The 14112-nt window shown below is 35.7% G+C and overlaps 1 protein-coding gene across 2 annotated transcripts in view; it reads left to right on the top strand.

Moving 5' to 3' along the window:
- GK (glycerol kinase) overlaps window positions 1-14112 on the top strand; it is a 35224-nt gene that overhangs the window by 18525 nt on the left and 2587 nt on the right. The window contains exons 13-19 of one of the 2 annotated variants that reach the window (XM_050333317.1): window positions 1815-1893; window positions 3746-3842; window positions 5447-5531; window positions 8076-8196; window positions 8362-8505; window positions 9465-9545; window positions 11028-11114. In XM_050333317.1, coding sequence (XP_050189274.1) covers window positions 1815-1893; window positions 3746-3842; window positions 5447-5531; window positions 8076-8196; window positions 8362-8505; window positions 9465-9545; window positions 11028-11114 — 694 coding nt within the window. The remainder of the gene's footprint in view (window positions 1-1814; window positions 1894-3745; window positions 3843-5446; window positions 5532-8075; window positions 8197-8361; window positions 8506-9464; window positions 9546-11027; window positions 11115-14112) is intronic. The other variant, XM_050333318.1, reaches the window with a different exon arrangement.

Here is a 14112-nt window from a genome sequence, read left to right on the forward strand (position 1 = left end):
ATAGCTCTGTGTTTTGGCTTGTGTGCCTCAAGGCATATGTGTGGCTTTGGTTATCCTATCTCCAATCCATATCATGTAATCTAATAAAATATTTCTTCATTGCATCATTTATGTTTTCAGGGCAAGATGGTGAAAACTTTTTTTTTGTTATTCAGTCTTTCAAATCCTTCATAAATGTTATAAATAAATAAAACAGAAAGACTTCTATACTAAATTGGGTTTAAGACAAGAGGGAGGGAAAGTACTAGTGTTTCAGTTATCCTCTCATAATAAAAGTCATAGCTAAATGTTTTTTATTTCATTGTAATGGATTTTACTTCTACCTTTAAAAATCTGAATCAAATTTCTGGGAAAAAAGTCCTTTAACAATTTTGCTTTTTTTTACCTACTTAGATTTAGGTGCCTACTTAAAGAATTTAGTTCCTTGGTTCTCCGCACAAGTCTGAGGGCTTCCAAATTCTGTAGAAAATTGTATTTTTACTTAAACTTCAGGGTTCATTGTTTTAAAGCTCTGCTTCTAAAGCACAGATCAGCTGAGCACCTGTTTGACACCAAAGCTTTACTGGGAACAGCAAAATAATTACTCTTCCACCTGTGCTGTTAAGTGGGCTAACTATTATAATCCAATAGTTATTCTCAAAACATGTATACTGGATTCTCTGCTGATATTGAGCTTTTGCAGAGACCCTATGATTTCCATGTGAAACAAAGACAACACACAGAATTTTTTTCATTGGGAGAATAGTTTGTGGCTTATAATGCTTTACTAGGATGTGGGAGGCTGTGTTCATTTCCTTCCCTGAGGAAAATGAATCTTGCATTTGCCATGTTCTGTCAAGCTTGGGAGTTTTTATTTTGTGTGGGTATGTGAGAGGTTTGTTTTATTTTTTAAGCTGTGTTCTTGAATCAAGAAGTGGAACTGTCTTGAGAGTGATTTTTATTTCTGCATACTGAAACACGTGCACATGTGCTTTACTTCTTTACTTCCAAGTCTTTAATGATATTGTCTGAAAACATGGCTTCATGGTAAATATCTTTTATCCTATATCCATGCTAGAATCATCCAAAGTCTGCTGGTTAAGACACTACCCAGAAAGGCAAAAAATATGGATTCAGCCTTTTCTTTTAAATCAAACTTGTATCTTGTAGCAGTAATAGCCAGCTGCTTAGAAAACAAATGAATGAAAATACAATGCTGCTCCTGTTTTACTTGAAGCTTGGTCTAGTAAACTGGAGATTGTCTTGTGGAGAAGTCCATTATCACTTTGCAGTGAGAGGAGAGCCATGTCATTCATGTGTGATATGATGGAGCCATAAAGGGCCAAATTCAAAAATTCAGAGCAGTTTTGCTGGCAAATGCACCAGTACCTAAATTTTCTGCCTTTCTGGGCATTTGTATGTAGACTGGATATAATCAGTCTTGTTTCTTTAAATCAAAGCATAAAAATCTTAATTTGTCAGGAAAAGAAATCTGAGGCTACTGGACCTCATAACTGTGTATTCAGGAGAAGACATAAAATAGAAAGACAAGAAGACTGCTTAGGAAATGTCACTGTAACTTCCCCTCATGGAGAAAAGCACACAATATTTACCTTTTCTGGATGGAACCTCTGTAACAGGCTGCCCTTTTTACACAGCAGTTTCCAGATGCCAAGAAACTTGTGGTTTAGTTGTGAGCATTCTTGGGAGTGCTTCAAGCTGTGACTGTAAGCCTGAAGTTGGAGGCCACAGCTACCTCTCCTCTCCGGTCTTTTAAAAAGGAACACAAAGCTACCAGTTGTTGTCTCCTAATGTGGTGGTTTTGTTTCCCTCAGGGATCTGTTGCAATAGGTGGTGCCGTTGTTCGTTGGCTGAGGGACAATCTGGGTATCGTTAAGTCTTCAGATGAAGTTGGTGAGTGTTAACAATTTGAAACTGTTCAGTGTTTTAAGTTTTCCAGTGTCATAATGTCTCTATTGGTGAATGAAAACTCAAAATATTAAAGAAAAGATAGAAGGTGCATGTATTTTGCTGTGTTTAAATAATTCACTTTGCATCCATGAACTCTTTATTATTGATACATGTATTTCAAAGAACCTCTCAATACAGCCTTGGAAACTTTGTTCTTTTGCAACCTGTACTTTTTAGTAGTTTCCCTAGCAACTAGATATTCAGGTGGATACTATATATACAATGTATCTCCTGGTTTCATGTGGTGTTTCCAGAGTCAAGAGTATTTAAATCTATATTACAGAAACCAGCTCGTATTTGATCCTAAACCTACATATTCTTGTCATAAACATGAGAACCTGAGGCCCTACATGTGCAACAATTTATGCAGAAGGCTTCATATCCATCGAGATAAAGACCTCAGTTTGCAAAGTTGCCTCTTAAAGGAGTTGTGGAAGAGGGTGATCTGTCTTGGCTAAGAATACAGTAATCCTTTAGCAGTTGTGCAGCTGATGTTTTCTGATTGAGCTGAACTGAAACAAACTGCTGTGTGACGTTATAGGAACTAGGAATACATCAAACTTTGGAAAAGGAAAAAATACCAGAAGCATGCAAGGGCAAAAGTGTGAAAGTGACTGATTTAATAAGACTTAAGACTAAAAAGAGATTCCTTACAATATTTTTAATAATTTGTTATCTTATTCCAAGGTGGAAAAATTTAGAATTAAAATTTTATGTAAAACTTCAAAGATTAAGCAAAAACTTAAAACATTAGTCTGTTTTTCTGAAAGAAAACTTTGCAGATCATACAGCAGAGTATAAACTTCTGTCATATGAATTAGTTGTTGAGACACTACAGTACCTCTTCACAAGTTTGTGTGACTAGACCTTTGGAAGGTTTGAATTTCAAGAACTTTAACCTTGTCAGTGTTGGTAAAGTCATGTAGAACTTCATCGTCTCTTCCTGTTTCCCTGAACATGTCCTTCCTTCTCCCTTCACAACTTTTTTAAGTGGAGTCTGTATGAAAGTACCATTTTAGAAAGATTTTTTGAAGAAGTTTTCTTGCTATTGTTGTCTAGTGCAATGCTCCTCTGATCAATGCAAACAAAAAATTTACAAAAGCAGAAAAAAAGCACTTTTCTTTCTTGTCCTGGGAATGAGCTGCACTTTAGCATTATATCCTTTGCAATTCTAGATGTCTTAATGTAATTTTTTTTATGACAAATATTTTAGTATTGAGTTCATAGATACACAGTTATTACTCAGATATTAAGAAACTTCAGATTTCCTTGTAGGTGGCGTTGTGAATTAAATACGTAAGCTGAGAATTTGGAACTCTAAATCCATTTGAAGTTAATGGGAATTTAGTTCTTAACTCCCTTTGCTCTTGATCCAGTTTCACTTGCTTGTCTTGACTTAAATGCAAGAGAAGTGTGACCTTTTGGACTGCTTTGAAGATTGTGTTCTTTACCCACAGGATAACCTTTGAAAACCTCACAGAATCTAGGTCAGAATATTAAGCACATAATTTTGGGGTTTGGTTTTGATTTTTTATATTACATTTCCCACAACTCCCTGTGCCCCATATTCCATTCATACTGTTGCAAACAGAAAATTAATTAACAAGGTGCAGAGTGCCAGCACTAGTTGTATTTCTTAATTGTATACATGGCTTATGGCTTGATTATTTTTGTAGCTACCTAATATATTCTGAATATTTTTACAATTTAAAAAGATAACACTTTTAAATGTTGTATTTAAGTGTTGGTACAGTTGTGAAAAGCTAACTGAAGCCTGTTTGTGTGTGTGCATTAGAAAAACTGGCTGCAGAAGTGGGGACTTCTTATGGCGTGTACTTTGTGCCAGCATTTTCAGGACTGTATGCACCATACTGGGAACCCAGTGCAAGGGGGTAAGGATCTGACTGAACACTGCATTTGCAGAAGGTTTTAATCATTTTAGAAATCTACCACACTTGTCTTTCCAGGCATGTGAAATTCTTCTTTTTGTTCCTTTGATGTGTCCAGATACATCATTCTCTGTGGTATCTTCAAGAAACTGCTGAGTTTCTGTTTTGTATTTAACCTGTTCAAAACAGCAGCTGCTACTGGGAGAAAAGGAAGGATTAGCCAGCTCAGCTACTCATCCTCCTCTTCCCTTCTGACCCCCTCTGAAAAAAAAAGAAAAAATGGGGGGGGGGAGCACAGTAGGGAAAACAATTTCTGGATCTGAAAGGATTTTCATCTCACAAAAGTAGAAGAGGAGATCTGCATTCCTGTGAGCTGTCAGGCAACAAAAGTAGGAAAAGAAGAACATAGGGCTGATTAGTGTTTTTGAGATCAGTTTCAGGCTACTTAAATCCTTCCCACTTTTCCTCCTTCCTTTATATCCAGCTTCCTTTCCAGTCTATTGAAAACTCTTTTCTACTCCTTTTTTTCCAGTCCCTTTCTGGGTAGTTCAGACTTAACTAGCTGGTAGTGGTTCAAACAGTAGCCTTTCGTTTGTCTTTTCTGCTGTCTTGCCTACTGTTCCTGGAATCACACATGCCATGGGAATCACAGAAGCATATAAATTAATATATAAAACCCCTTTATATATAAAAACCCTTCCCTAAAGTGAGAAAAGAAGTCTTAAAGGATGTCTAGTTCCCAAGCTGTCGAGTAGTTTCATCTTTAGAATTTAGATGCTTCTTGTACCTAAGGAAAAAGAAGAAGTTTTGAGATAAATGGTTTTACCATTTTTCAGATCATAGTGTTTAGCTTTTTATCTGTTAAAAGCTGATCTTTGGAATGGTAACAACTAAAAATGTCCTATAATATCTTTAATGTCTATCTAAAAATGTCCTATAATATCTGAACTTGCATGTATCCATGTATACCAAATACAACAGCTTTTCTGCGTAGTATGCTGCTGTTCCTTGAATGTTGAAATAGGATGAATAGGATGGTTATCTGCTCTGCAACTGAGAGTACATTGACAGAATTCAGCTTACTCGTGATTAGATTTAGCAGAATTTCCATATCCAAAAACCTCTTTGAAGGTTCAGAAGCAGTGAATGGCCAGAAAGATCTGAAAACAATTTCAAGCATTTAGAGCACAGCACTGACCCAAACTGTGCTTTTCCATAAGAACTGAAAGCAATAGAAAATTTATTAAGATTTTAGTGATAACTGATATTATTTTTTAAAGAGAAATCAGCCTCAATCATAGTTTTTTTTTAAGGCATACTAGGATTTGTGGAGGTGTTTGTATGTGTGTGGGGGGTGAATATAATCCATCTGCATGCAGATTGGCAGAAACAAAGTAATTTATGGCACCTGTATTGATTGGACCCTGAAAGCACCTTGGTAAGGAAAATGAGAGAGTTTCAGATTAAAGGAAAACAAGCTTTTTAATATTAAAAAGGAGTCCTCATACAGTGGATTGCATGAGCTTTGAATTAGAAGACCTAGGTCTGAAGTAATGGTGTATGTCTGTTAAGAAGTGTGTCCTAACTTTGGGTTTTTTTCTCAACAGTATTATCTGTGGCCTTACTCAGTTTACAAATAAAAAACACATCGCCTTTGCTGCACTAGAAGCTGTCTGCTTTCAAACACGAGAGGTAAAGGCAAATTGGGTCCTAAATTCATTGTAAATTAGTATGATAACAGGAACAGTAGCACTTCAGGAAAAGAAGGGATTTAAAAGATGTAATGAAGTTGAATTATATGCTTTATATTGTACCTCAATGCTACTCTTGTCTTTGCTTATTGCTAATGTTGAAAAATTTTTCCTGTGGATTTATCTAAGATTGACTGGTACATTACTTTGAAGTGGCAATGCTGCTTTTTATCAGCACTTAAAATAAGGTAAATATATTTTGTGAATATTTTGAGAGGCAGAACATAGAAATATTAAAATGACAAGGCCAATGCCATGACTAAAAAGTTTCATTCATGTAGGAGACTACATTTTACATTGTCTGCTGTGACAGAGGTGGCTTCTGGTATACAAGAACAAAAATGAGTTAAAGTGAGACAACAGCAAACATATCAAGGGAAATCTGGGTTCACTTCTTGCCCATTACGTCCTTCACTGCCTTAGATGGAATTCTGCAATACCGAAACCAAAATTCTCACAGAGGAAATTAATCCCCCAACCAAATCAAAGGGATTGATATCAGTGTGAGCATTTGAATCTTTGTACCACCATCTACTCCTCCCTGTGTTTGCATTCCCTGTGTTCTGTGCAAATACAGGAGAAAATGAAATCCTTAGACCTCACAGGATAACATTTGATTGCATGGTTTAGCCTGTTATTATTTAAACACACTGATTTTTAAAATAGCACCCAGCTCGAACTGTGTAAGATGAGGAAAGCAGCATACTGTCCCTGTAGTGACACAGAATAAAGTACTGGTGGAAAAAGACAGACAGAAATTTCACCCAAGCTTCTGCTTTTGGAACTGCGCTGACAGCCTTTGAGTCCTCAGAAGGTTGTGAAGGAGATTGGAAGTAGCATTCTAATTCTTATACTGCAATTCAGGGTAAAGTTACAGGGAACTGAACTGACAGTCTGGTTTGTTGTCTGCTTCTCTTTCCTTGTCTGTCCTCCCATCCATTCGCTCTCATGTGACAGCTCAATGAACTTTCCAGCAGAAAATTATCCCTCTTTTTGCTGGGCTATTTTTCTGCTGGATTAATGACCTCAGCTGCCTTGCAGAGGAGTGCAGCAAATGTCAGAATGTGAGACAGGGCATGTGGCTGGGAGTAGGAGAGAGGAGAATAAAGCTCTTACACTGACTGAGGGTGAAGTTTACTGTTTGAGCAGATCTACTACTCCCCCATACTTTAGTCAATGTGGTTTTATCACAATGACAGGAGTGCCTGATCAGGTCTCTGGACATACTTAAATGAACAGATTAAGTCCTATTGGCACAGGTAAAATACATGTACATTTTTCAGAGATACATTGTTAGTTCTGTCTTGTCAAAAACAAAGTTCGTTTAATAAAAAGTTAAAATGGAAGTCTTTAGGAAAACTCTCAAATTTCACATCCACTGGAGTTCTTGCCTGTTTTATTGTGACATTCTGAGTACCTTATAATTCAAAAAACTCCTTCCTTATGCAGACCGATGACACATTATGTTTTTTGTTCCTGAAGGCATTTTAGAAAAATAAGCAATTTTTCAGTTCTAAGAGGTGTACAATGCTGTCGTTAGACAAAAGTTGCATATTTGGATACCATGCTCTTCATCCAACCTCCATACAATAGAGATAGCAGCAGCCTGGTTATGATTTTTGTTCCTTCATCTTCCTTGTTAGTAGCATTATTTTCATTTCTTTTAATCTGTACTGAGGGTATGATGATCCAACAGGCTCTTTCACAGTGATAAACAAAACCAGAGCCTTGTATGGTAATCCTGTAGTGTTACCAGTAGCTAAGGTTTGAGGCAAACCTTATGTTCTTAGGAAATCCTCTAAAAAGCATATTGATAAGTATCAGTAAATTAAATACTTAGAAGTAAAAATAAAGTTAATTAGCCTTTTTTCAGCTATCTGCTGTGCTCAAAGAAAGGAAACATCGTTTCATAAAAAATTACATTAACAGTTTATTTTTGGTGTCTGTCTTGTTTAAATGTAAAATACTCAGTTTTCAACCACTAAACCAAAATATTTGAAGAGGCTGCTCTTTCAAAAGAGTTCAGCATTCCTCAGTTCCTATTGAGGTGTCTTGTAGATTGCCAGTTCAATGTTTTAATCTTTCAATTCTTTAATACATCAAATTAGAGAAAGTATCTAGACAACCTAAATCAGCTAAAGGACTCCATTTGGTATTACTTCTTCCTTCTTTGATAAATGTTGTAGTTATCATCAGTTTTTCTTCAAAATTCTTCTTCTCAGGCCACATGAGCAGCACATAGGCTGCATATAGAGCATCAGAGGAGAAAGATTTCTACACTAGGATTTCTGTAATTAATAGATGCATGTGCTGTATATTAAACAAAACTGTATTGTCACTACTTCTGTTTTGATCTTTTGATATATAGGAGAGGAGAATGATCTCCTTAGTGCTCTTCAGCAAATGTGAAGTATCGGTATTTTACTCTCAGAGGGTATCGTATTTCTCTGCAATTAAGTTGTAATGTATATTACTCTTACTTAAGATTTTAGATGCCATGAACAAGGACTGTGGGATACCACTAAGTCAGTTACAAGTAGATGGAGGAATGACCAATAACAAAATCCTCATGCAACTCCAAGCTGACATTCTTTGTATTCCAGTAGGTAAGATGAAATTGCAACTACTATTTTCTTTTCAAAGCTGCTGAGAGCAGATTGGATGGCTTGTTTAGATGTTGTTTTTAGATAGATACGTAAATCTTTAGTCCTAATGTTATCAAGGTGTCTTTCATTACAAATCATCATGGTCTTCTCTGTGATTTACTTTAGTAAAGCCATCAATGCCTGAAACAACAGCTTTAGGAGCTGCTATGGCAGCAGGAGCTGCAGAAGGAGTTGGAGTTTGGAGTCTGAATCCTGCAGATTTGACAGCAGTGACATCTGAACGATTTGAACCACAGCTCAACCCAGAGGGTAAAACCATTTTATGTTATCTGAGTTGCAAACTTACCTTTTGACCAACAGGTCAGGTTTTTAATTTATTGCAGTCTGACATACTGAGATAAAATGAATATTCTATGAATGTCCTCACAAATGTTGAAGATCAAGTTGGTAGTGTTTGGCTTTGAGAAAAGCGCATTTTGCTTGCTCTTTTGTGCCCATATTGACCACTAAGATTGGAGGATGGTTAAAACAATGTAGCTCCATCAAGGAATATGTTGGGGGCTTTTTCTGTCTTCTCTTTCAGAGCAGCTTAGCCCCAGGCATTGCAGTCAGTAGCTTTGGATTCATAGCAAGTAAAATCAAAGAAATCTTGAAAAGTTTTTGATATAAAAGATGTTTTCCTGTGCATTTGTGAGTTTTCACAGATGTAGAAAGGACAGACTGACTGTTTTGGGGAGACTCTTCATTTGGCTTTAAAAAGCCTACATTAGTTAATGGGTTTTAGCTAACTATCTTTTTTATCAGTTGTTAAGTGGTTGTAGAGATGGAAACTATGTACTTGACATAATTAATCCCTGTGCAAGACAAATGCTTTTTTGTCTTTTCAATTATTTCTTAATTTTTGGTACATAATTTTGTCTTACAATTTGATTATAATTACTTCTACAATCTCTACTTCAAGACACCATTTTCAACATTGAAAGGTTTCTACATGAATATCAATTACTTCATTTTGTCCTGCTTGTAAATCTTCTTAATGGTGAACATGCAAAAAATTGATTTGATTTCTTCTTACTGTGCATAACTGTGGGCTTTGAGGTGGAGTTTTTTTTAATTCATAAAAGGATTTTATAATACTTTTTTCTGCAAACAAGTAATACTGTGCTGAAGAATGGAAAACTAATATTGTAGTGTTTGGTTCTTTAATACTTATGGTTGTATTCCTATGCACTGAGAGGCTTTTCTGTTTGCTGGTTTCTCAACTTTAGAAAGTGAGTTTCGGTACGCCAGATGGAAGAAAGCTGTGATGAAATCTATGGGCTGGGAGACATCTGAAGCTCCTTCAAACGGTAAACCAAAAATTAATGCAGGGCAAGTATTATTAATTAGCCAGTTAACCTTTTCTGTTCATGCTGTCTCTGGACTATTACAGCAATTTAAAGATCATTTCTTAAAACCAGTGTGGATACAAAGCAGAAAAATACGTAGTTCTTCTTCTTGAAAGGAGCGCACAATTGATATCTTGTAGGGCTCTAAAAACAGAAAATATGAAATCAAGACTAACTGCAGGTTTTGCAGAATGGCATTGGCTTACAAAAGAAAAAAAATCTTACCTAGAAGAGATACAGCACAATTCTAAGACATTACAGGGATTTTGTAAACTTTCTTATACTATGACCTCATGTTGCAAAGGAGGAAAGTTCTATCCTGTGATTTTTCTTGCCATATCTTGCTTTTGTCATTTGCTGTATATTATAGAGGGATTGATATCCACATCAAAATCTATTTGACCCATAAGGGTTAAGAGCAAGAAGTTATCATAAAGTGAAGAATTACATAGACCTATTGTTCACACACAGAGAATATAAAAACACTCTTGAGGGACTGAACAAGATCTTTCTTTAAAAGTAGAGGGCTTTCTCATCTGTCAGGTTTGAATTAAATTAAAGCTGCAGTCTTCTATGATCTATAATTTGAATTTACATTTGAACACTATTTCAAGATAATTTTTTAGTCCTTAATCATCCTATAACACATCATGTGAGCTTTATCTCCGTTTCATTTCCCTTTTGTTGGAAAAACTGTTAGAATGAAAAGTATTAAGTAAAGACTCCTCAAAATCTAAACTCCCCCCACAATCCAAAATCTACAGTTGGAACCCTCAAGCTTCATGAAGTCTCTTTATTCTTGAAAGATAAAATTTTCCTTTTACCATCCTTTATGTTGATTTAAGTATTTTATTGAACACCATGTTTTACAAACAACTCTGCCAAGGCTACTGGGAAGGGAAACAGGTAATTTAGCATGAGTAACATGATTCACTTCAGTACTGTCTAGTATGATTTAATACTCTGATGCTTCACCTACTTATATATATCAATTTCCTTTTGAAGAATGAAAAATTCTGCCTTGAAGAAAGTAAAACTAGATCTTTCCTTTCAGTTCATGTGAAAAGAGCTGTGTTTATCAAAACTTATCTCAGTGATTATCTGGTTTAATACCTGGGGGGAAAATGTTATTTTCCTTAGTTCTTGCTTTGAAACTTTGTCTTCTGCCTGCTAGGGATAGTTAGATTGAAGAATATTAGAATATGGATGGGCTCAACCTAGATAGTGCTGACAGTAGAATTTAGATTTGAACTCTTACACTGAGAGTCTGTTTTGAATTGTTGTGGGGTTTTTGTGTAATTTCTTTTTTAGTTTTTCTGCAAATGTCACTACATTTGTTATCTTTTGCTGTTCATATGATCTTTAACACATATATTGCAATTTATATATATATTTCTCTTTTGATTTGCTTGACTGGAAACACCCTCCCCTGGATGACATCAGGTGACACTAGTATCTTCTCTAGTCTGCCTTTGGGTCTTTTTATTATGAGTAGCATGGTAATGTTAATCGGAGCAAAGTACGTCTCAGGTTAGTTATTATTTGAATTAGATCACTTTAAAAGCTATCTGCTCTAGTTTAAGTGTTGGGTTGGGGTTTTTTTGTATTCCATCTGTTTGTTTCCAGCAAAAATGACTGATGCTTTTTGTTGTTCATGCACACGAATGTTTGAGGTGTGAATCAGACATAATGCACCTAAGGGAGCCAAGTGAAGACCATCTCGAATTCATCTTCATGTGCCATGAAATTTGTAGTTTTAGATGCACATGAAACCTTGAACTCTCCCCTCCCTTTGTATCTATGCAGATTGCACATTCTATAAAAGGGATATAGGTTTGAGCAGTCTAGCAGAGCTTTGCATTGCCTGAATTACAGTGTGCATTGCAGTTAGAATAAGGTTCCATCCTTTATCCTGTATTTCTTCTTGTAATGTCTCTAATTATTTTGTGGATCTTTTTTAAACGAAGACTTATTCTTCTGGGCCTGAAAGGCTTGATGCACCTCTTTGGTTTGTTTGGTCCCCTTGAAACTATTGTATTGCTAGAAATCTTCGTCTACTAAATCTATAAAATATTCTTTTTGTACTTTGCTCTTGATGGATAAGTGAATTAATCTTGTCTAGAAGAGAAGAGACCCTAAAAGGCTTATCTGCAAAACTGGGGAAGGGACTGTGTGCATATGCAATGAAGATGCATCTTCAACTTATTAATATATGACTTATTTAAAAAAAAAATTCTTAATATTGATGACATTGTTAGTTGCTTATGTCAGAAGTAACACATTTCATTAAAGTATTCTTAGGGTAAGAAAAAGAAGTTTATATGGTGCTGTCATTTGTTCTTTGTTGCTTCAGAATTTCATTCCAAAGAAAGAATTTTACAGTATAGGCATTGTTGCTGCTTAGTAAGCTGTTTGGGGGTGGTTGTTCAGTTTTCTTTCTTTGTTTTGGTTTTGGTGGGATAGGCAGGGGGTGTTAATTAAACAGACAATTGAGGACTCTAGCATGCTCCTATGATGATGTGTTTGTATTTGTTTCTACTCATTCATCCTGAATTAACTATTCATTGTAATTTTCCTTGCATGGAATAGACTGTCAGAGCTTGTAGGAGAACTAAAATCAAACTAAACAAATGCTACGCGAAAATCAAACTGAACATATGGATTCACGTTAATTTACTAACTCTGGAATGTATCTGTGAATGAGGAAAATCTGAAAATCTTGATTACGAAGAATAAAACAAAACCAGCTGTGAATAAGTGGGTAAATTTTTAACAAGCTGAACAAGGCAACTTGAATATAAATTCCAGGTCAGGTTCTTCATCACATGGAGGATACCTAAAATAATATGAAAATCAATGATAAGTGGGAAGATAAGCAACTTAAATTCTGGATTTATTGCTTTCGAAAAACAACTAATCACTAACCTGCATATAATTATCTATACTTGCACTGCTGGAGCTCATAAGAAAAGATTTCCTTTTCTCCCTTCCTTAAGCTTGTCAGTGCCCTTCTGACCCACAAGTGGGAAACATACTCATCCCAGCTCACTGTGGCCTTCAGAAACCATTTTGTCCTTGTTTTCAGATAACAGTGACTATGATATGGTTACTGTTACTATGTATATATAGTTGCTATATATACGTCAGTATAATTATTTTATATAATAACATATTGGTTTATTATTTACATGTAAGCTTCAGGATGGGAGAAGCTGCAACAAATTTCCCCCTCATATTTGTTTTAAAAATGATGATGTCTCGAAAGAAATAGCAACAGTGATATACAGGTTGTAGTTTTTCCCAGCTGTGTTCTAAGGTAGAACATGATATATAGAATTTGTGTGGCTGGCTGAAGCAGGGCAATTAGACAATTTGATAAATATTGTGTTGCTTTTAAAAGCCAGATTCAGTACAGAAACTCCATTTAATTAATTTGTTACATTTTATCTTTTAATGAAACGGTGGAACTCCATCACAGTCATCAGTGTGTTGGAGGATTGAATTTAATGAGGACTGAATCAGGTTTGAGGATTGAATTTAGTGAGGACTGAATTCATCCTTCATGTGCTGAAACAGCAGTAAGTCTTGCATGGCAACAGTCCTGTTGTTGAACGTGTCTCTCTAGGGCAGGGCCATGATTTTACAGCTACTGAAACAAGAAGGAAAAATCTGCTGTACCAGAATAGAGAACACTAACGTGGCAAAACCCCATCTACAGAACTGCTAAGCTGCCTTTTCATGTGGCACCTGATGACTGAATTTGAAGAACAATACTGTATTCCATTATATCATTTCATAATTCCATCAAAATCCAGTCAAATACTTGTACCTTATTTTATGATCTTCATTCTTCTCTCCTGAGGGGAAAGGGTCATTGTTTTGTTTTATTTCACTATTGAAGCAAGCTGTGTATAGCAACTGCAGTCCTTATGCTAAGATTTTGTCAAGTTTTTCACAATAGTTTTGGAAGTGGACACCTGAGAGATTTCAATATATTTTATAGCTGTACATTTTTTTTGGCAGGGTGGCAGTAGAGTTAACTAAAATGATCCTATATTTTTTTAGACTCAAGTTGAAATAAATGCCTTTTCATGCCTAAATTGACATCTCAAGTGAGATATAGTGGGGATTGGCTGTATATGGGATCTTATGTGACATCTGACATATAAAGTCCTTTGACTTTATTCTCATAGAATGAAATGTCAGTGCTGATAGTAATACTGTATTCTTCCTGCTTAAGTACCCTGTGGGGGTATTTTTAAGATTCTGTTTGTCCTTTTTAGTTTCTTGTGTTGTGATAGTTACTGCCAAATTGCATACTAATTTACGTATAGGGATAACTATGCAGTTTTGCAAGATAACTGCAGTAATATTTCCCAAATTTCTGGAAGCTGAGCTCATATTCAGAAGAAAATATGCTTACATTCTCTTTCTTCAATTCTTCTACTTGTTAAAAATTTACCCATCTTAATCGTGTGGTCTCTGCTCTCCTACTATGTTTACATCCTACACACAAGTGCTGGCTTGC

Source organism: Myiozetetes cayanensis, unplaced genomic scaffold, assembly GCF_022539395.1.
Source record: "Myiozetetes cayanensis isolate MyiCay16 unplaced genomic scaffold, myiCay2020 scf5-8, whole genome shotgun sequence".
Taxonomy (NCBI): domain Eukaryota; kingdom Metazoa; phylum Chordata; class Aves; order Passeriformes; family Tyrannidae; genus Myiozetetes; species Myiozetetes cayanensis.